Source organism: Phyllostomus discolor, chromosome 4 (genome assembly GCF_004126475.2).
Source record: "Phyllostomus discolor isolate MPI-MPIP mPhyDis1 chromosome 4, mPhyDis1.pri.v3, whole genome shotgun sequence".
Classification (NCBI taxonomy): Eukaryota; Metazoa; Chordata; class Mammalia; order Chiroptera; family Phyllostomidae; genus Phyllostomus; species Phyllostomus discolor.
In genome coordinates this window covers 78,484,360-78,508,334 of record NC_040906.2, presented here as the reverse complement: position 1 = coordinate 78,508,334, position 23,975 = coordinate 78,484,360, and the positions used below count along the sequence as shown (strand labels likewise).

Sequence of the window (23,975 nt, the reverse complement as noted above, 5' to 3'; positions counted from 1 at the left end):
GTGTAATATTATCTAGTAATATATATCAAAACCTTTTTTAAACCACACATTCACTCAAATGATTTTTGAAATATTAAATAAGGCTACTTTTTAATGCTTTCCCTGATGTTTCTTAGAACTGGAAGTAAAATCTGTCCTCAAAATAAAGCATCACTTGTGAGCTAGAATTGGTTAAGTATGAGATCCTGCATGATTCCAGTAACAAAACTGATCACTACGAATTTTCTTTCCTAGTATAAACAAACATGCAAGCAGCAAATATACTGAAGACAAGACCAATTCTCATGTGGGAAGCTGTGCACAGCTAAGGATTAAACCTCCCAATATCTAAGCACAACAGGAGACCATTTTAAACTTAACCTTATGTGATTATTTTCCCTTATTCTGAAGGCTAAATTCCTGACTGAATTGGTATGCTCTTCAGTATTTGTTTCAAAGCCTCAATATTCTTTCTGAAGTAATTTTTCTAAAGCCCAGTAGTTGCACCTCTGTATAACAAAAATAAATTTTGGTATTAGTTCTAAATAGAACTTTAAAGAGAGTTGTCTTATCATACTGATACATAGAAAATGTAGGCCTTTCCAGTCAGTTTCTACAAAACACTATTTATTTACAGTAGATTTGGTGATAAACAGATTTTTTTAGAAAAATCTAAAAAATTACTTTTTTTAGAAAATTTCTATGCATGTACATTTTAAAGAAGTAGAAAACTTTATGTTTTCTGGCATTTGAGCGTATTAATATTTTCTACTCACTTCAGGACTCTAGCAAGAATAACTGCTTACTAGAATAGATGTTATCAAATATAAGGAAGGGTCAACATCTTAAAGTATCAATATTATGTATAAACATTTCATTAAAGCTTGATCAAGGGCCTTTGCAATTTTCATCAGTGATAGAAATAGAAGTTCAAAAAGAAGGAGCAAATATAGCCTGTAGTCTTGTGATTTAGAGTTAAGAAGTTACAGAATAGAAAATAGAATGAAAGCAGAATTCAAGGTCAAAGCTATGAGTACTTAAAATATACAATGATCCTCTGATATAATTATATAGCTTTGGAACATTAACCATGGAACCCCAGAAATACAATGCTGCTCAGAATTGCTAAAATGTTTAGAGATGACATCATTCTGTTGGAAGGTGGCCAGAGATGTTCAAGTTTTTGTTGCCCCATTTATTTAGACACTTATTCATTAATGTTCTAGGTGCTCTGCTAAATTCAAAAGATGCTACAACATAATATGCCCCTTCATAAAGAAATTCATCTATTAGATGCACCATGTAAGTAAGCATATAATTGCAATGTGCTGTGGGAATTACCATAGTAAAGGAATACACAGATGTTTACTCCAGTTGAGCTATATTGAGAAGACTTTTTTGGTGTTACAAAGACTTCTCTGTGGAAGTAAAGGAAAACTATGGTGAATTCCACAGCTAGAAAGAGAGGAGAGAAAATACTGTTTTTTGAGACCTACTTGTAGTTCAACTTAATAAGGACACAGAGGGTAAAATGTAAAGAGAAATAACATAAAGTGCCTTATGTGTAAGTAAATGAATTTTAGAATTTAACTTATTGATTATATAGTTATTGAAATTTCAAGATTAGATTTCTTTATATAAATATCATTCTGGAAGCAGCATGGAAAGTGGGCTTTATTTAAAGCAGACATTCTGGTAGGAATAATAGCAGGATCCTTGCTGAGTTAATCTAAGATATGAACCTAATTTAGCCAGTAAAGATTGAGAGAAGATAAAGATGAAAAAATAACTATTGAGGAGGTAAAAGAGACAGTTTGTTGATATAGTTGAATATAGACTATGAGTAAATTAGAAGACTCCAGGAAAAACCAATGATGGAAGCTCAGGTGATGAGATAGAACATGATGAAATAAGAAAACAATATACTGACAAAAAATTTTAACACTACCATTAATGACACAAGTATAATATCCATTTATATTCATAAAGGACACAATTTTCTTTGTGCAGTTGGTGAACAGAACAATCTCACGGAAGCATAGAAGTGAAGGACTGAAGCATGGGTATTGTGATGAAATGTTTGTGGCCTGCGCTGGCACTGACTTTTTAGGGAGTGGCTATGTGGAGAGCATTCAGTAAAATCATGAATAAACATGGTGAGTCAGAAGAAAGGAAGCAATTAATTTAATCAGTAAATAATACATCATTTGTGTAAAAGAAAAAGTAGAAAAATATACCTCTTACTCTTAGATAAAGATGCTCTTTGGCTAATTGAATCAATTAGTACTTAACATTTTATTTGTAGCTTCACACTTTACAGTATAGATATTAATGGCTTTGAAAAATAAGGACTGCATAATGGTGCAGTCAGAGTCCATGTCTGGAAATTAAAAGATAAGCATTGCTATATTTATATGTTGATGACAATTTATATATTATATATTTATACACAATTCAAAAATATTTTTAAAGTCCATATTCTTGTGTTTTTGTACCAAAGCACAGATATTTTCATAGATGGATGCCCAGCCAACTTTGTTCATTCTTAACAATGAATCTTTAAAGTATTGTTTTTATATTCTTGATTTTTTTAAAAAAAGGAAAATAGAGAATTGCCAATTAACTCACAATTAGTTCAGCCACTTTAACTTGAAATGTCTTTAATTGTAAAAAAACATAAGTCAAATCAAGAGAGGAAAGATACATATGTCTGGCACATACCCCTCTCTCATCATATAAAATATTTTATATGTCTCAAAACCACTAAGTAGTCATTTAATCATATATACTCTGAAAACATTACTTAATGTGCTTCTGAAATTGTTTTCCTTCCACGTATAGGGAACATTTCATTATCCCTACAAAAACATGACATTATTTCTATTGTGGCAAAAGGTAAATAACTAAAAAGAAGCCAAAAGGAAGAATAATCAAACCTTTAATTTCAATCTGAGTGCTACATATGTGTTTCCTACCATGTACTGAGCCAGTCAGGTTAGGTAATGACATGTTCCAAACCCACTTCTTGTCTCCTTGGATCTCTTTCAAGGCTTAGTCGCCAAGGAGCAATGGAGTGGATCATGACCCTCTGTGCAAGGAATTCTGTCTTGAGAGAAGTTTAAGCTGATTTTCCACATCTTTAAATTCAGAAACCTTAGAGACATTCTGACAATGGTGTGGTGGTGCTGACAGCACAAATAGGAAAGGGAAGGGAAGGGAAGGGAAGGGAAGGGAAGGGAAGGGAAGGGAAGGGAAGGGAAGGGAAGGGAAGGGAAGGGAAGAGAAGGGAAGGGAAAGGCAGGGCTTCTGGAGCAACCAAAATGATAGTATTAAAGATGGGGAAGCATGAGAAAACCAGTGCTTTAAAACTATACAAAGAGGCAATCTAAGGCCTAATCTCTATACAAAAGAATGACTGAGAAAAATAAAAAAGTACAATTTGCACCAAAAACATTTCTGGATTTTGATGAACTATTTTCACAGTTTACACACTCAGAGAGTCAGGGAGATTTAACATTACTTGAAAGAGAACATACAGCAATTTTCTGAATCTTCATCACTTCCATCTAGACAATCATCATCACCGTCACATTTCCACCGAGCCTGGATACAGTGTCTGTTCTTGCAACGAAATTCTCCCACTTTACATATGTGAGGTAATACTTCTTCCGGATTAACTAGGGTTAAAAAAAATCCAAGGCATATGAACAATAGTAGCTATATTAGGTTCATTAAAATGTAAATGTTTTTATAACAACTAAACACTGATTCATTTCATTATATAGAAAATATGAAAACATGTTAGCATTGTAGTGATACTAATCTGTGGAAAGGAGACAATTGTAAGTTTTTCTGACAATAATTATTCTACTAAGAATTTTAAAGGCTTGTTTTAAACAACACTCACCAAAATAGCAATAATAATAATATGCCACATTATATTTATATTGGTTTTGTAGTTTTACTTTGGTTTCATTCATAATCTCGGCTGATTAACATGATAAACTATAAAGCAGACCCAGCAAAGAATCTTACTCCCTCCATCTTATAGATAAGGACACAACACATTACTGAGAGTGCACAGGCAGGCTGAGAGGACAGCATGGATAACTGTTTACTTTGTTGGTCTGTAAATGGGAGAGACACTCAGGTCTGATTCAATAGTCAAAGAAGTACTAAGTTAATCAAAAAAATCTCATTAAATATCTGAATTCTTCACAGTGTTTTCCTCCATATATTCCATGTCCTTTAATCAAATGTTAGGGATTCAGTTAACTGGGATTTATTCACAAATTGAAAGTGTTACTATTCTCCCTTTCTCTTTGAATAGATTCAGTAGAGTCTAGAAAGAAAAGGGAGCCTGTGGCAATGGCTAAAGTAAAAGTCTTATGTTTTACAGACTGAAAAGGCATTGGAATATTAAAAGTTGGTTTATTGATAGGAAGGACAAAAGCTGATCTTTAGTTCCCAGTTCTAATAGCTTTAAACTTTATTCTGGATAACTGGTTTAGATGGATGAACTGTCATAAAACTTGTAAGTAATAAGAGAGAACAAGAAAAAATATGGCATTTCCAGAATACTTTGTGTTAGAACCTTGTTAATCTTTGTACTTTGTACTGCCCTTGCTGAAATAAATAAATAAATAAATAAATAAATAAATAAATAAATACTAACAGATGGAGTGTGACTCTAGAACCATAACCGCAGAGAATCTGCTTCAGAGACTTATGCAGCAAGGCATAACCATGGAGGTTTGTGAGGCCAGAGAAGAAGTTGCCTTGTTAATTCAGACTCCTATTTAAGGCTTTAAAGGTAAAATATATTTAGTATAGTAAATGAAATATAGAATTCAAACAAAGGAAGCCCCATGTTTCTTCTGACCCCTACCTCTCAGACAGCAGACACTGTATGTAGGAACTGACAGCAATTTTTCCTCCACATTTAATCTTTTTTTCAATAAGAAAATGCTATAGCAGCAATTTCTCTAATGATGTATTTCTGTGAGGTCACTGGAAAGTAACAGATTTTGTTGTGTGGTATGTGTTATATTTCAAAAAGAAGATGACAACAATATTATCAAAGAGGGAAGATCACTGGATCCTCTATTCAAACCTGAGGTACATTTTCATAGCAGCAACTGGGAATGAGAACGGGAAACCAAAACAAGATGAAAGTGTACTCTGGGATAGGTCTGACCACCTCAGGATCAAGCATTTTTCTCAAAATCTGTAGAATTTACTGTTAATAGCATGCATATATTTCCTTATTCTGAGTTTCAAGTCTAGTAAATTAGACACTAAAATCTTGAGGGTGATATCGTTTCATTTTTTTTTTTTAATCTATTTAAGCTCACTTTAGACTGGGCACTTAATGGATCATAGCTTGATTAATTTCTTCTCTAAAATTATTAAGCCTAATATATAGAGAGACTGTTGTCTCTCAGATTTTGTATTAATTTTAGTTAGACAAGAAACCTGATTTGGGATGTAATCAGTTTCTTCTCCCATTTAAGTTCAGCTTTTTAAAAGAAGTATATATTATTCATTATGTTATTACAGTTGTCCCAATTTTTCCTCCTTTGCCCTCCTCCATCTGGTACCTCTTACCCCCAGTAATCCCCCCTTAGTTCATGTCCCTGGTTCAAGCATATAAGTCCATTGGCTTCTCCATTTCCTATACTATTCTTAACATTTCCCTGTCTATTTCCCTGTCCCTACCATTTATGCTTTTTAAATTCTGCACCTTTTCCCCCATTCTCTCCTTTGCCCCTCCCAGCTGATAACCCTCCAAATGATCTCCATATCTATGATTCGGTTTCCTGTTCTGGGTATTTGCTCAGTATGTTTGTTTTTTTTTTTTTTTTTTTTAATTTCTATAAGTTTTTAAGATTCATTTGCTAATGATTGTGAATTTGTTGCCTTTTTAATGTTAATAGTTTTGATCGTCTATTTTAAAATAAGTTCCTTTAACATTTCTTATAATAATGACTTGGTGATGATGAACTCCTTTACATTTACCTTGCCTGGGAAGCACTTTATCTGCCCTTCCATTCTAAATGATAGCTTTGCAGGATAGAGTAATCTAGGTTGTATGCCCTCGCTTCTCATCATTTTGAATACTTCTTGCCAGTCCCTTCTTGCCTGTAAAATTTCTTTTGAGAAATCAGATGATGGCCTCATGGAAACTCATTGTAGACAAGTCTCTGCCTTTCTCCTCCTGCTTTTAAGATTCTCTCTTCCTCTTTAACCCTTGGCATTTTAATTATGACATGTCTTGGTGTGGTCCTCTTTGGGTCCAACTTGTTTGGGACTCTGTGCTTCCTGGACTTTTATGTCTATTTAATTCACTAAATTAGGGAAGTTTTCTTTCATTATTTTTTCAAATAAATTTTCAATTTCTTGTTCTTCTTCTCCTTCTGGCATCTGTATGATTCATGTGTTGGCACATTTGCAGATGCCCCCATAGTCTTCTACTATCCTATTTTTTAAAGATTCTTTTTTCTTTTTTCTGTTCTTGTTGAATATTTCTTTCTTTCTTCTATTCCAAATTGCTGAATTGAATCCTGGCCTTTTTCACTTCACTGTTGGTTCCCTATAGACTTTTCTTTATTTCACTTAGTTTAGCCTTCATTTCTTCCTATATGTTGTTATCATACTCAATTAGTTCTTTAAGCATCCTGATCCACCAGTGTTTTGAACTCAGCATCCAAGGTTGGCATCTCTGTTTTATTTAGTTCTTTTCCTGGGACTTTGTTCTGTTCTTTAATTTGGGCTATGTTTCTTTGCCCTCTCAATTTGGCAGGCTCCCTGTGTTTGTTTCTGTGTATTAGGTAGAACTTCTTTGACTCCCTGTCTTAGTAGTGTGGACTGTTTTCAAAAACACACCTGTACATTGTGTGGGGCAGACCCTTAGGTAATTGCCAGGGTGGGACAACCTACTTCACTACTTTGTGACTCTGTGTGTGGGGAGGGCCCAGAGAGGAGACTGTGCCACTGCCTGACTTCTGGAGGTTTGCCCAGCACTCTCTCTGTTTCCAGTCACTTCACCCACTCCCTCTATGCTACTGGTGCCCTTACAGCCATTACCCTGGTGCTGAGTCCCAGAGTGTGTGGATTTGCATACATTTTAAGACCTTTTGGGCCCTTCAAGTGGATTTTCCTGAAAATCCAGGAGTTTCATCTTCTTGTCTAACCCCCACTGGTTTTTATAGTGAGAAGTTATAGGGATTTATCTTTCCAGGGCTGGAACCCCAGGTTGTATGGTCTAGCTTGGGTCTGGGGTTGCTTGCTCCCAAGGTGTCCCTCCTAATTTTTATCTACCACACATGAATTTGGGGTCACCCATGCCCATTCCACCTCTCTGTGCTGTTCTGCACCTCTGTACCCATCTCTTGGTCTCTTCCCTTCTTATCTATCAGGATGAATGTGGCTTCTTGAAATCCTTGGTTGTCAGACTTCTGTACAGTTAGATTTTCTGACAGTGCTTGGTGTTACTTGTTTGGAGATTTACTTGTAATTATTGTGGTTGCACAAGGAGACAAAGCGTGTCTGCCTATGCCTCCATCTTGACTGGAAGTCTCCCATTTAAGTTCAGCTTAAACATTTTGTCTACTCCCTCTATAGTTTGTTTAAAAAAAAGTCAATTCTATTATTTTATATATTAAGGATTGAAAAATCCAAGAGACCATTGGTTCCCTTCTGATAACAATCCCACCAATTTAAAAAGTTTGGCATCTTTATGGTTACTTGAACAATAATCCAATCCACATCAAAGATATCCATATAAAGAATGAAATTATAATTGCTTCTGAATAATTATATATTTATTAAAGAAGAGTAAAATGTCTTGGAGACAACAGACTACCTGAGAAAAATAATATTTTAAAACTAAATATTATTTAACATAATCAATCTAAACATAAGGTCTTTAAATTTACATAGAGTTCAAATGTTTTTCAAGTGATTTTTAGATCATTATGAAATGAGAGCAAATAGGCAGATTTTCTAAGCCTGTTTTAAATATGGTATCAAATACATGTACATAGTTGTTATTTTTCAATATTTTCTAATACAAAGGTAGAAATTTTCAAAAACAGATAAGGACAATGTCTAAAGTTTCATTTTCATTTTTCATAAAAATTATGAATAATGGCTTGAAAATTAGTAGAGCTAACATCTTGAGAAAATTTCATCTTTTTATGTTTGCTGTTTTTAATATTGATCTATATCAATGTCATTAATATAGCTCAATATCACTGTAACAGTAACTGCAGTTAACCATTGCTTATATGTGTAACAACAAATACAATGAAACATATATGAATATCTTTGACATTCTTTAAGTTTGTATGAAATTCCACTGAGTTCCAATTTGTTGGATGAGAGACATTTCTCCATAGTGAAATTCTCTGTATGTGCTGCGTAAGCTTTTATTCTGATTTTTTTCAAGAATGTTTATGTAGCTAATATCTAAGGCTGTTAGTTATATAAGCCAGAATGCTTAGAAGATGGAGATAGTGCCTTTTTCTAGAGCAGAGAGCAGGTTTTTTTCTAACCCAGGATGGTAAAGATAATGTTTCCCCTACAGACAAAGACTGGACAGATTTTTCTATCAGACTCTTAAACTCTTTAGTTGTGGTATTGTACAAACCCATTGTGTGTTCAGCACCCACCTAGGCCTGCCTGTGCTTTGTCTTCTTATGATTTGAGGGTGAGATAAGACTAGGAAAACCAAGTGAACATTACTTTTGCTGCCAGCTGTGCCATAAGTAATAAAATCCTTTGTATCTGATCCAGAAATTGCGTGTGGCCCATTAAAATTTATGAAACTCGCTCTCTGGCTAACATGTTAGCTTGCAACTAGGATAATATCTCAGACCATTCATAATTCTTGACATAATAGTAAACAGTTTCTGTTTTGAGATACTGGGTTCTGATGTCCAAAGTCTCCTGGAACATAAGGCATTATTAGTTTATTCTAACCCTAATCCAAATCTTCCAGATGTTATCAGTAGTTATATCAGAAAAACCTTTATTAGTGCTATCAGGTTTGTTTAGGTTTGTAATTCATAATCTAAGGATGGTTGTCTTAGAGCTAACAATTAATATTTATTTAATTATTGAAAACATTTAATGTGATAGGAGATAATATGGGTAAAGTGGAAGCTCAGACATACTGTGTGCAGATGATGTGTTACGGAGTTGCACACTTGAAACCTGTGTGGTTTTATTAACCAACATTACCTCAATAAATTCAATAAAAAGCAATAAAAATAAAAAATAAAATGAAGTACAAAAAAAGCATTCACATACAAATATAGAACTATTTACATTATGAATGTAAGAAAAGCATGATAAAAGTAATTTTGCTTTTCATTTACAACTGAATGCAAGTTTCTTGGACATTAAGAAAAAATATATTTTTCCTAGCATTGACCTAACTGTGTGGAACTAGGTAACAATATCATCTGTATTAGCATCTCAGGCAATCTATCAGCTTTTGTGAGAATCAATGAGATTATGAAGCAAGTATATCTGGCCAAGAGCACCTATAAAATAAAATTAGAATTCCTACACCTTGTATAAGCTTCTATAAATAAATTATATTATGAATAATTTTTACATATCTAATGTTTCCCCTTGAAGTTCTTCAATGTAGGAAGGAAATGTCACATACAGTAGAGAACAATGCTTAGAAGAGAACCAGGTATAGAGTCAATTGTCTAATATATGTGTTGCCTGACTTACCAGAATTAAGAAAGATTGGTAATTCTACAATTAGCTATTATTATAGTGAAAGATTCTATCTCTGGAGATTGTATAAATACTTCAGGAAAAGTACCACTTCAACTGGTTCATCACTTATGCTCTTTTCCCATCACTCAAGAATGTGGATAAAGTTACTTTATTTTAAGGGATAAAAGATCAATATGTAGATAAAAAGAGAGAGTGGTAAAGTTCCTACCATGACCAACAAACTGAACATACAGGAAAAACTCCACATATGCCACTTTGTTCTAGTTCTTAATATGACTGAACTCATAAAGCACTCAGGTGTTTGGACACAGCTATCAATTGTTTCCAGTATATGAACAAATGTTAGAATTGCAAACTTTGCTTCAGAGTTGTGCTTTGCACTGTGGTTTTGAAATTAATACAAAACCTATAATTCTACTTCCAGGGTAATTTCTAGTAAAAATACCCTTGATTCAATGTTATCTCACTGTAAGAAAGCTGATGAAGTAATAAATAATTTTGTAATCAAAATAAAAAATAGAATTGCATGAATCATAACATGCCTGTCAAGTAACTGCATGTTCTCACATATCCTATGAGACCTATTTGAATATAAAAATCAGTCCTTCTTATTACTCTTCAGTACATTACAAAGGGACATATTGATTCTAGAATTAATTTGCTTTGGTAAAAACTGGTAGAGTGATTGCTGGAGTTAATGTCCAGATCCTGTTGAAGTAAAGGAAGAGCCCAGCTAATAAACTTCTATTTTATTTTAGATTTGAATCATCTCAAATTCACAGTTCAGCTCAGCAATAGGACTTAATACATACATCCCTGATCTTGGTTTAAGAGGTGTGGTACCCATGAAGAAGTGCTCATGTGTCTCACTTTCAACCCCAGTGTAGTAATGTGCCCTAAACTTTTCTTGTCTCCTCTCTCAATTGATATTTTGCTGTTGAGTATTATTGAAATTCTAATAACTTAGTCTAAAGCATTAGTCCCACTACATAAAATAAAATAAAGTTCTCCTCTTGTTCCTGTAAGTCTAACAACAGAACATATTTGTTTATATAATACATTGTTTTTGAGTTTGGGAAGTACAGAGATTCCAACTATCCCTTCTTTTTAACAGGAAGAGAGAAGAACCTGAAAAAAACAGCTTAACATTGTGGTTTGTTGGATGCCTTTATATAAGCTTCCTAATACAGGGCAGTACTATGAAAACTGCTGCTATGGTTTTGAATTTCTTCCTTTAGATCATAGCAGGATGATCTTTCCTCAGGTAGAGTGGTCTTCAGAGCAGCCAGCCTCAGTGGCACATATATTTTGTGAATTCCTATTCTGAGAAAGCCATAAATATTCATCTAGATGGTGCTTCTAAACTTTTTACTGCCTTAAACTTTTTACTATGCATTAGACTGCATATATTCTGGAGCATAAGACCTGTCGCAGCTGAACAGACAAATGGCTCAGCCATGGTGGAGTGCTGTTTTTGACAGAGGAATATATCTGGTGTTCCAGAAGGTAAGGAAGGTCTCAAAGTATGACTGACATAATTGTGCAATGTTATTCTTGGATGACCAATATTTTTGCAATGCTTAAGTTGCTCTCTTGGGAGTGAGAAAGTGGAAATTTCTCATTTCTTTCAGGCCACTAAAGAGGCATTCAAAAAATTACTGTCTTATTACTCCTGACAAAAGTATCCTCCTATTTTAAAAAAGAATAACAATCATTTTTAGGAGCTTAATTTACTTTCTTGAGATTATCCATGTGCTTATTTATTAACTTTGTATGTTGTGATTTTCCCCACAAAGGTGTCAAGATAAATTACAAAGCTAACTTCATAATTGATCAACCAGCTTTACACATGCTTCTCCAGGGCAGGAGGTTCCAAGGTATCATGTTACACCTGACCTCACTTCCAATTGTGAGGAAATTTGACCATAACACACGATCTTCACAGGGACAAAGAATGCACCCTACTCACATTCTTGATTCTTCCCAGGCATGACTTTAGAATTCATCCTTAATCAACCATGTAGCATGCCCATATTTTTCTGCTGGGTGAATGTCTATTCTGGCATTGACGTATGCTGCAAGTTTATTGAGAAATAACCGGTGGTGTTTAATTCTGGCCTGACTATTTGCCAGTGGGTTTGTGTTCATTTGATGTCAATTAAATGAGGATGACCAGAACTAAGATGATCATATCTCAAAGGTTGCAATAAGTATTTTTATTTTGTTTTTTAGCTCAGATTACTGAGTTAATCCAGTTGGAGCCAGTTCACAAAACTATAAAGTAGCCTGAACTAAATGAGAACCCAGAAGAATCAGCATTAATGAGATGTTAATGATACACTGATATTTGTTTTGCATTATATTCTGCAATCAGGAACTTTATTTGTAGTCCTTTGCACTTCAACTCCTCATCTGCAAACTAAGACTAACATATACCAGGACTTTTAAAACCCTTATGATTAAATGAATAGGCACTGGAATAATTTACATAAAACACTTTGAGTTATTATAAAAATTACTTACTATTTGTTGCTGTGGATTTTTCTTAATACATTTGAAAGAAACCTAGAGAAGCTGCATGCCATATTAAAGATATAGAATTTTTAACAACCAAATACAACTACTTCTTAAATTATAACTCATCTGTTTTTGTTAGTTTAACATTGTTTAGTGTAGCAAGTATAGATGAAATGATTTTCTTTATTATCCCATCTGATATCATTGGGTTATTTCTATATAAATAACAGTGATTTATATATTTTTATATAAAACATCAATATAAGTATAGATATACCAACTCATAAGGAATTCATATGTTTTTAATGGGGCATAAGAAAGTAAGAAATGTAACATGAAGGCCAATGATCCAGATAAGTATGATTCACAAAATTAAAAATAAAGAAATAATTAGAAAATTTCAAGTGTAAAAAGTCATCTAAATATTAGTACCTGATATATATGTATATATACATATATATAAGTACCTGATGTGTGTGTGTGTGTGTGTGTGTGTGTGTACTCCCCCTCCAACTTCTCACTATGAAAATAAAGATGAAGTGTAAAAACTCACAAGGCCCTGAAAATTCATCATCTTGATCATTCTACTGACATTATTTTAAGGGAATTTTGCAAAATCATAGGACTAGATTTAAATATTCAATCAGAAGCCTCTGTAAGTGATGCCAATAGAAATTTAGCATGCTTGTCTATCTTCCGGTGGGAGAGAGACCCTTTGCTGCTGCGATGCTGACCATCAGGTGTGGGCCTACTAGAAGAGGAGACACATACAGTGCTACCTTCCACCCCTGAGAGGAAGTCTGGGGGGAGGCAAAGGAATGGTGAGACCTGACAGAGGTCCACAAACACTACTCTGTGTCTGTGCATGTGCAGTCCATCAGCTCCTAATGGTAGAATCATTCAGCTGGGATAGCAAACAACCTCATTTATACCAGAAAAGTAACTATGTATGAATTTATAGTAGAAATTTAAAAAAAATAAACTAAGCAATGTACACATAAGCCATAATTTTATCTGAATAATTAAGATAAAATTTAGCTGAGCAGGCAACTGGACAGACTTTATGTTGTTCAAAGCAATGCTTAGTCCCTGTCTATTGTCAAATTATGGATCTTGATACATCTCTTCTGAAAATAAATAAACAAAAACAAAATAGTAATTGTAAACAATACCACAGAGCAAAGGGAAGAAAAACAATCTGGTGACTCAAAGGAAGTGTACCTCAGAATTTTTGTCTGCAAGAATTGTCTTATGGGCATTTTTTAAAAAATCCTACTAATAATGGGAAAAACTGCACAGTGGTAAAATTCATATTTATGCTCTGAAGTGTATTATCCAAGAACATAATTTTAAAATATTTCTAGAATTTAGAAGAAAATGTTTTAGACAAGAACTGATATCTGAAAGAATAACTATTCACATGTAAAGGCAAAAATGGCATATTTGGAATGCACAGAACTTCAGTGTACACTCTTTATACTCTTTGAGAAGCCACTTCAAGATATACTTCATTTGTCATGCACAATAGTGAAAATTAACACATAATGAATGGGGAACTAAAAGTCTGAGTACTAAGCAACACAACTAGTAAAGCACTGATCCAGGTGAAAAAGAAAATATTGTAAAATTGATCAATAAACTAACTATGAATGTCAAAACATAAAGAAACTTGATGTTTGATAATTAAAAATAATGTTCCTTATCAAAAATTCCAAATTATAATAAGAATGGAAATTGAAGAAGATGAATAGAATAGTATAAAGTAAATTAAAGTCTTCATCTCCTTAAAGTCTTCTGTTACTAGTAATAGTAACAGAATTTAAAACTGATAGTGTTGTTTCAAATGCTTTAAGAGGATGTAACAAATTGATCATGGAGTATATGGTAAAATACAGAGATAATCACAAACATAATCAAACATACAAATAGCATATAATAATGAATCAGAAATAAAACCAAATATCAAGTAGGAAAAAAGATAAATGGCTTAAATATCAGCCATTAAAAGTCAAGTTTACAGTAGGGAAAGGAAGAAAAAGTGGGAACAATTGTAATAGCATAAATAATAAAAATGTGATAAGGTGCTTATGCTCATATTAAGTAAAAATAAAACATAAATTACTCTAATACAATACAAAATTTAAAGTACAAATAATTCAGAGTTCAGTGTCCATAATGAAATAACTTGTGGTCTAAATTCCAAATATTCCATTTACTAACTAGGTAAACTTTGAAAATTTATTAACCCTGGATCCAAACTCTAAATCATAAAACAAAATAGTAATTGCATCTTCCTCATATGATTAATTTCAGAAATAATGAGAATCATAAAATGTGTTAGAAAATTCCACATGCAGTGTAAGAATTAAATAAATGAACTTGTCATTCTTATTAGTAGTAGAAAAAATAATTTTTCAGAGATATGTAATTATAAGGAATTGAATCAAAATGTTTTAGTAGTTTATCACTGAATAATGGTATTATGGGTAGATTTTTCACATTACTTTACAAATATTCTCAAATGTTACTACATTTTAAGTTATATTTTTAGAAATCATTTATCCACATTTTTTTTCAGAAGAAAAGAGAATTTACAGATAAGCTGAAGTCTTCTTTATTGCACCTATTTCTCCTTTTGCTTACCAGAGATAATTAGTATAACTGATGGGAAAAATACATGATATTTATTTAATAACTTGCTATGGTTAATGTTATGTGTCAGCTTGACTAGGCAATAGAATACCCAGATGGTTGGTCAAACACTATTCAGTGAGAGAGTTTTAGATGAGGTTAACATTTGAATCAGTAGACTAAGTTAAAGTACATTGCCCTTCCTAGTAATTCTTCCCGTCTGACTTGAACTGGGACATATTTTCCCCCTTGCCTTCACTCAAATTGAAATATTGATTCTGTCTGGCTCTCACGTCTACTTGAATTCACACCAGAGCTGCACCACTGATTCTCCTGGGATTCCAGCTTGCTGATGGCAGATAGTGGGACTTACTAGTCCACATATCTTTCTGGCTCTATTTCTTTGGGGAATCATGAGTAACACACAATTCAAGATTAAATCATTGCAGAAACACTTATACAGTACTCAACACACTCAGAGCATTGTGGCTCCTGCTGTTCTTAGGGGACATGATATGTGTAGAAAGGACACGTTCCAAAAGGGTCACTTTTGATTAACAAAATGAGTAAACTGAGGAAGGTCAGCAAAAGTTAACAGTTGCTTTGATCCAGTTCAATCAATCCAGTTAACTCAATATTTTGATAAAGCCTAGACATTTCATAAAAGTCTCTTTTTTTTTACCTCCTTCCTTGCCCTTCACCAGCAAATCTAGATAATTTAGTTTGCAAAGCTATTTTTTTTTATTTTTTTAATGGTATATTTTTTAAAGATTTTATTTATTTATTTCTAGAGAGGGAAGGGGGGGGGAGAGAATGAATCATCAATGTGAGGTTGCTGGGGGTTATGGCCTGCAACCCAGGAATGTACCCTGGCTGGGAATCGAACCTGGGACACTTTGGTTCCCAGCCCGCGCTCAATCCACTGAGCTACGCCAGCCAGGGCCTAGCAAAGCTATTTAAAGAAATTTGAGGCCTAGGTTATACATCAACCTATTATCTGTGTAACCGACAACTAACTATACATTTTTAGTTAAACTACTGATGTTGAGGTTCCCTAAGTATTTCATAAAATATTGTCTCCTGTGATACTTAATTATTTCTATGCTTTTACTAAACTATATGCAGCAGTGGCAGGATACTCTGCAAAACTTCATGATTATCATTCTTCATCGGTACATTAGAAATTAATAATCTGTAGTCTAAAAGGAATTATACCTAAGTACTTACCTGCATTTCCTTTCCAAGTTTGATTTTAACCCCTTTGATTTCATCTACTTCTGGTCTTCAAAAAGACACATAAAAACAATGAGTGTAACAAGAAGATATACTTACATGTGCAAGCTGTTCCGTTTTCATCTAAAAGTTGATTATCAGCACAAGCACATACCCGGCCTCCTGGAACAGCCAAGCACAGTGTGCTGCAGCCCCCGTTGTTTACTCGACACAGGTTGTCACCTGCAGGGAGGGTGCATGACATGTGTCAGAGAACTCCGATTCCTTCCAAGGTTAGCCTGTGACTTCTAGGAGATGTGTGTAGGCATAAGCCGGTACACACGTATACTACATATTCATTAATATGTAATTAATTAATTGATTAATTAGTTAATCGAAGTAGTCAGGACTTCTGCTGAAATTCAGAAATGTTTAAAAATATATGATGTGATGGTAGCTCAGAGGGATTTGCATGCTGGTTGTAGGAGACAGAGTTCTATGTGCAGTTGGTTTGCAGGGAGGGGAAAAATACAGAAAAGTGATGGCCTTTGTCAAGGAGAGTTTTCCAGGTTAGGAAGTCTGAGCTTTTTGGAAAGTAGACCACCAGCATTTAGAGTGTGGCTTTGGATCTCAAGTGAACAGAAAGCAAACAAACTTGTGGAAAGGAGGGGGTTGTGGTTCATTCCTGAGGAAGGAGTGCATTGCATGCCAGTGCACTGAGGACTCCCAAGAACACTGGCTATCTGTGAAGCCTTGAAAATAAATGAGTGGCCTTGCTGGTGCCAGGAGACTGCACAACACTCGGGGGAAAATGTTGTCCCAGTGGCCTAAACAGCAGAGACACTGATGTGTGTGCAGACATCACCAAGCAGGCACCGGGGGAAATCCATATGACCATACTCATGCTCATACAGGAGACGCCCTTGGAGATTCACATACAACTGAGGTAAAATTTTGAAGAGGCTGGAGATTCTGTTTTTAAAGATGTAGGTAAGAGTAAATAAAATTTAGGTAATCATCATGTTGATGTCATTATTCCTATAAGTTGGACAAGCAAGAAGAAACTTACATATTTTCTTAATTTACATATGTGTAGAATAGGTACAAAGAGCTCCCAACACTAACAACCTGATGGGCATTCTAAATGCCAGAGTCATTTTACACTGTTGCATTTTTAATGTATTAATAAATAGCATTTTGATAATATCAGAAGATATTACTCAAACATGAAAAATAGAGCTTTTAATTGCTCACATACATACAATAAAATAATATAATCATTAAAACTGTATTGGCAGTTAAAGAGTGAGTGGCAGCACTGTGATTACAGTGACATGCTAGGTTATCACACTGTGAGCCTCAGGAGTTAGATGTGCTTCACAGAGATTGTTAAGAAATGAGTTAAAAAGGTTTGAAGTGTTGCTACGTGTAACAAATATTGCCATGTTTAACTTGTCCCTATAGATTATCAATCATCATGTGTTCAAACATCAGAGGAAATAACCTAAGATACATAACTATTTCTTTTCATTATAAATAAATGTAGTCTACATGTATTACATATACAAATAATGTCATATACTTTCATCTCTCATAGAGGGGGAGAAAGAAAAAGTACAAGGTTATAAAAGAATACCTTATTCCATTCCAAGAAAAGTGATATATACTACTTAAGCATTTTGTTTGTTTATTCAATTGCAACTACTTTATCCTTAGAAAAAAACAGTTAATGTGATAGCATATAACTAAAGTTTATATGCCACTAATTATGTTTCTAATTATTTATTAATACCTGATGTTGCAAAGATGTAACAAGAAACACTAATGAGAGAAAATTATAACATAAGATAACACATCTGTATTTAAACATATAACTGTATTTTGCTTCATAGTCTAGTTATTTTGATCAATATAGTAAAATATAATAAAAATTTAAATCCTAAGTAGGTTATCCAATTTCAATGTCTATTGACTGAGTAAGAGATGTTGATCAGACATCATTTCCATACCGTATTGTCGGTTCAAAAGATTCAAGTACATCCTTAGCCATGAAGACTGGCCAGAAAACTCAAACTAATTGATTATTTCACCTAAATTAATGAAATGGAGCCAATGAATCTAGCCAAACACATTCTATCAGTGAGACAGTACATAATGATTTCTACAGTAGAAGTTGTATAAAGAGTTTAATTATCAGGGATACATTTTCTTTTTAGTATTCCTTTAATTATAATTTTTTTCCTTATTATTATTTTTTAATTTTATTTTAATCATTGTTCAAATACAGTTTTCTCCTTTTTACTCCCAATCTAGCCCCCCTCCCACCCTTCCCCACTTCCTTCCCATTACAACCCTCCCCTTAGTTTTTGACCATGTGTCCTTTAAGTTTGTTCCCGTGAACCCTTCCCAATGTCCCCTGAAATTCCCTCTACTCTCTTCTGTGGGCACTGTCAGCCTGACCTCTATTTCAGTGTCTTTGGTTATATTTTGCCTGTTTCTTTGTTTTGTTATTTAGGTTCCTGTTAAAGGTGAGATCATATGGTATTTGTCTTTCACTGCCTGGCTTGTTCCGCTTAGCATAATGTTTTCCTGCTCCATCCACGCTGTTGCAAAGGGCAGGAGCTCCTTCTTTCTTTCTGCTGCATAGAATTCCACTATGTAAATATACCATCGTTTTTTGATCCATTCATTTACTGATGGGCATCTTGGTTGCTTCCAGCATCTAGCTATTGTAAATTGTGCTGCTATGAACATTGGGATGCATAGGTTCTTTTGAATTGGTGTTTTAGTATTCTTAGGATAGAGTCCCAGCAGTGGAATCGCAGGGTCAAAAGGCAGATCCATTTTTAGTTTTCTGAGGAAGTTCCATACTGCTTTCCATAGTGGTTGTACCAGTCTGCAGTCCCACCAACAGTACACTAGGGACTCCTTTTCTCACAACCTCTCCAACACTTGTTGTTTGTTGCATTGTTTATGATGGCCATTCTGTCTGGTGTGGACTGAAGCTAGAAACCAACCCCAAGGAAAAAAACCCAAAACACTCAAAATCATGGAGGTTAAACAGCATGCTATTAAACAATGAATGGGTCAAGAATGATATTAGGGAAGAAATCAAAAGGTTTCTGGAAACAAATGAAAACCAACTCAAAACAACCCAAAACTTATGGGACATAGCCAAGGCAGTCCTGAGAGGGAAGTTCATAGCGATACAGGCCCACCTAAAAAGGTTAGAAACATTCCAAACAAACAACCTAACCCTACGTCTACAAGAATTTGAGGAACAACAACAAAGGCAGCCCAGAGAAAGCAGAAGGAAGGAAATAACCAGGGTCAGAGCAGAATTAAATGACATAGAGACTAAAAGAACAATTCTAAGGATCAATGAATCCAAGAGCTGGTTCTTTGAAAAGATAAACAAAGTCGACAAGCCTTTAAGCAGACTCATCAAGAAAAAAAGAGAGAAGACCCAAATAAGCACAATCAGGAATGAAAGAGGAAAGATTACAACAGATACCACAGAAATACAAAGAATTGTAAGAAATTACTACAAAGAACTGTATGTCAAAAAAATTGAAAACCTAGGTGAAATGGACAAATTTCTAGAAAAATATAACCTTTAATTATAAATTTTAAAGGACTTTAAAAATCACTGTCCATCCAAACAATAGCACTAAACAATCATGTCAATTACGCTGTCTGATATTCCTCATGACTGTTGGAATACGATCCTCATACTACTATTGGAGGTGTGCACATACTGTACATGATTGAGACACCTTGCTCTTTTGAATATTTATTTAAAATGTTTATATACAAGGAAATTTAAAGATATATGTCTTCAGGTTGAGAAGTAGTAAAGGCAAATTAATTAATGTAAAATACAAGGCCAGTTCTGTCTTGCTTTTTTGGGACAAATATTGATTCTTTATAGGAACTTTATGAAGAAAGCATTTGTTCTCTTTGTTAAATTTTTATGATGTGTCCAAACTTTAAGGGATATTTGTAAGGATACAGATTTAAACCAGAGTCCATTTTATAGTAAGCTGGCACATTTATCATCCCATGTGTTGCTTTTAACTGGTAGACTTTTTAAAGAAAGTGAAGATTGTGAAGACATCATGGAATTTGACAACAGGGAGTTTAGCAATGACATTCAGGATGAACAACTTCTGAATAGAATGAAAACAGAAAATGTGATTGTATACTGATTGTTGAAATAAAATCTAGGAAATTAATGAGTGTAGATTACAGGGAACAAAAACCCTGTAAGCGAGATACTGCAGGAGGTGAGAAGGGCTTTCCTGTGCATATTCTTGCCTCCAGTTTAGTGGATACAAGTGACAATGGGGGAAGTGGGCAGGACTGATGTGAATGTAACAGAAAATATTGCCATATTATCTATGTAGGCTGTTGTTCTATTTTTTATTTTGTTCAATTATAGTTTATACCATCTCAAAAATTTCATTTTTACTTTTAAAGATAATTTTATCTTTTATTAGCTATTAAAATTTATGTACTTCCCACTTCATGAACTTTCATGATTTTATGAAATTATATTTGTATCTCAATGAGGCAATTTTAATATGGTAGAAAAATGAAGTTCTTGATTGAGATAGTTTGCTTTTAACATCCCTCTTTTAGCTGAAATATGACATATCTTCAAAAAACTCTTGTTGTTAGGTAACTTCCTATTGATAACATGTGCATTGAAAAACTCAGGATATATTTTTTCTCCCTACATGTATTAAACCATATAATCATGAAATGTCTACAAAAATATCCCCTTATTATAAGAGGAACAATGCCTTTAAATTCATAACAAAATATCTAGTGTATAATTTACAAATGATTTTCTTTGTTTAATAGCTAAGTTTTAAGTCATGCTATTTGTGGGTAGCCCAATAAATATTAATAACTCATATAGATAAAACATAGAATATTTATTTTAATAAGACATGAATATCATGGTAGATTATTTTACTTTTATACCATTTAAATTAACTAAGTTATTTAAATGTACATGACACTAATCAGATAACATATACTAAGATACTGTTGAAAATGTAATTTTCTTATATAATGTATTTTTAAATATGTTCCTACAATATTCCTTTCCCTTAAAGCTTTTCTAACTGCTCATAACAGTTAATCTTTGAAAACATTAAAAACATTTTTTTTTACTTTAACAGACCAGTTAAAATGACATCAAAAAGTAAGTATTTGGAGAAAACCTTGAACTTCATGCATATAGAATTTCCAAGATTTGACTGACTTTTGTGTGGCTAGATACCTTTTATCACAAGATTTCAGCCAACACTATCAAATAGAACCTTTCTGTAATGACTGTGAATTTTATTTTATGTGAAACTCAGAAGCAATTTTATCTGTTTTTTAATACCTTGTTGCTTTCGTGGATCATAAATCTGAAGTCCAAACAGAGGTGGTCTTTCCCGCCTCAGTAATGTCACCTCATTTGTTATCAAATCTAGTTGAAAAATGGAACCATTCATATAATCCGTCCAGAACACATAATTCCCATGATGTGACAGTCCAAAAGGATGGTTCAACTCTTTTCCACTGTAAACGATCTGTAAAATATAAACACATTGTGAAAATTCAGAACTTGCCTTTAGAAACATAGCTAAATATATAGAGAAGGAATATGGTATTCAAATAAGTGTAACAGATTAGGTAGATCTCTATCTACCCAATATCATAATTCACTTTTTTCTTTTAGTATATTTGCAAAATTGATCTCACAGTATGAGCATATTCTTGTTTTTAGAACTTATTATTTGAAGGAGGTGATTTAAATTTCATTCATTTAAACTTTGTCATATTTAGCTTTACACATATAGTTAAGAAATGCAAACATTAAAATAAATTTGCTTCCATTCTTCCTTGTGTCTTTTCTTTGTAATATTTCAAAATCATATCCTGGGATAGAAGTCGATCTAAGTAATTAGTGCTATTATGTCTGAGGGAATGGGCCAATAAAGCCCAGAATTTAATTATAAAAACATTGTGTATTTATTATTAAATGTTTAAACTTCAATTACCTTCAAAGTACTCTCAATTTGATGCAATACACCTATAGAGACTTTTTTCCCACTGCTGAAAACAGTTTTTGACCTCATCAATGTTGATGCCTTTTAGTGCTTCTGCTGTTTTTTGTCTCACCTCTTCCATATTGGCAAAATGTTTCCCTTTGAGCAGTTTTTTTTTTAATCCTGGGAAACAAAAATGACTGGCTCTGAGTGAGATCAGGTGAATAGGGAGGGTGGGGCATGGGGATCATGTCATTTTTGGTCAAAAACTGCTGAATACTCAGCACAGTGTGGGCAGGTGTGCTTGTTAATTATCCATCATGAAATGGACAAATGCATTGAAGGAGTCTTCAAAAAACTTTCACTGAAGCCTAAAACAGCCTCTCACAACAATGCCACTGGTACTCTGATATAGATGGGTTTCTAGAACACTCACCTAGAAGAGGAAACCTATACTACAAAGGGCCTGCCCTCCAGAAGATAATTCTAGTTGTTTTTGGGTTCCTCCTTGTGTGTTGCAATATTGTTCATCCAACAGCCAAAGACAGAACATTAGAGTGAAAGGGAGCTTCCTATTTCATTGAGAAAATACAATTAAGTAGGAGATGATAGGGAGGAAGATTAAGATTTTAGTTTTGAATACAGAAAAAAATTAGTAGTAAATGAAAAGATTTACTGGCTAATTTCAATTCTGATTATCTTGGTATATTTTTTACATTACAGTTTTTTATTTTTTTGGTTTTTAAATGGAGCAATTGTGTTTTGAGTCCTGTTTTACATGTAGAGTTATAGAGGGAAAAAAATAACAATATATCCAATAATGATAATAATTTTTCACCATGTATGAAAAGGATTGTATACAATATGAAAAAGCATTTTGTGTTCACTTTATTTAATATTAGAGAACTGAGGAAGTTATTCAAATAATGTAGGGTTAGCAAATCAAAATTTTCTCCTTTTATCTGTATTCTTCAAAACAAATTTTCATATATTGAATAAATGAGACATTTTCTTTTTTTTTTATTTTCTCACCTCCATGCCAGCTAAAATGTGCTGGCCATTAAAATATTTTCTATACTGTGTACATGTCAACATCTTCAAAGGAATCATAGATGTTTATTTAGCACCTGTGAACATTGTGACATTAGGTTAAATGCCAATAAGTTTTACTCATTTGGGAAAAAATATTTAAAGCACTGTTAGAGTGAATCAATAAATGAAATAATCTTAACTGACTAGTATACTATTTATTTCTTAAACAGAACTCATAATGAATAGCTTTAATCAATTGTGAAGTTTTTCTTTCCAAAGAAGAAGGAGGAGAAGGAGGAAGAGTAGGAGGAGGAGGAAGAGGAGAAGATGTAGTATGAAAGAAAGCACTTTGGTAATTTTGAATATTCTACTTTTCCATTATTTAACTAAACAGTTGAAGTTATTTCATAATGTCCTATGTGCTCAGGTAATTATAATATAAAATATAGAGGTGATGTTCTTCCAGCACTGGCTCTATCACAGAGTCAACCACATCCTTAATTTGCCCTAGAATTTCAGAATTGTTTTGCAATAATTTTACCAGAAGAGGCAAGAAGTTGGTATCTATTCATATCAACAAGCTCAAAGCTCAGTTTATTCTTATGCTTCAATTTCAATGTCATGAATTTCTTTCTTCAAATAAATGCATTATAATTAATTTTTCATAATATGTAGGCTAAATTTCAGCTAAAATTTTAAAGATATTTGAAATGAGTTGGGTTTCTTGGTCATAGCAAACAACCTCATAAAAAATGTAGAGAAGTTGCGTTTAAAAAAAAAAACCTCTAATATCCTGAGAAC

At 33.5% G+C, this 23,975-nt stretch overlaps 1 protein-coding gene across 1 annotated transcript in view; it reads right to left on the bottom strand.

The window, feature by feature from the left end:
- LRP1B (LDL receptor related protein 1B) overlaps window positions 1-23,975 on the bottom strand; it is a 1,792,671-nt gene that overhangs the window by 715,127 nt on the left and 1,053,569 nt on the right. Inside the window, exons 14-16 of the mRNA XM_036023545.1 lie at window positions 21,494-21,683; window positions 16,216-16,338; window positions 3,516-3,656 (exon numbers count right to left, since the gene is read on the bottom strand). Coding sequence (XP_035879438.1) covers window positions 3,516-3,656; window positions 16,216-16,338; window positions 21,494-21,683 — 454 coding nt within the window. The remainder of the gene's footprint in view (window positions 1-3,515; window positions 3,657-16,215; window positions 16,339-21,493; window positions 21,684-23,975) is intronic.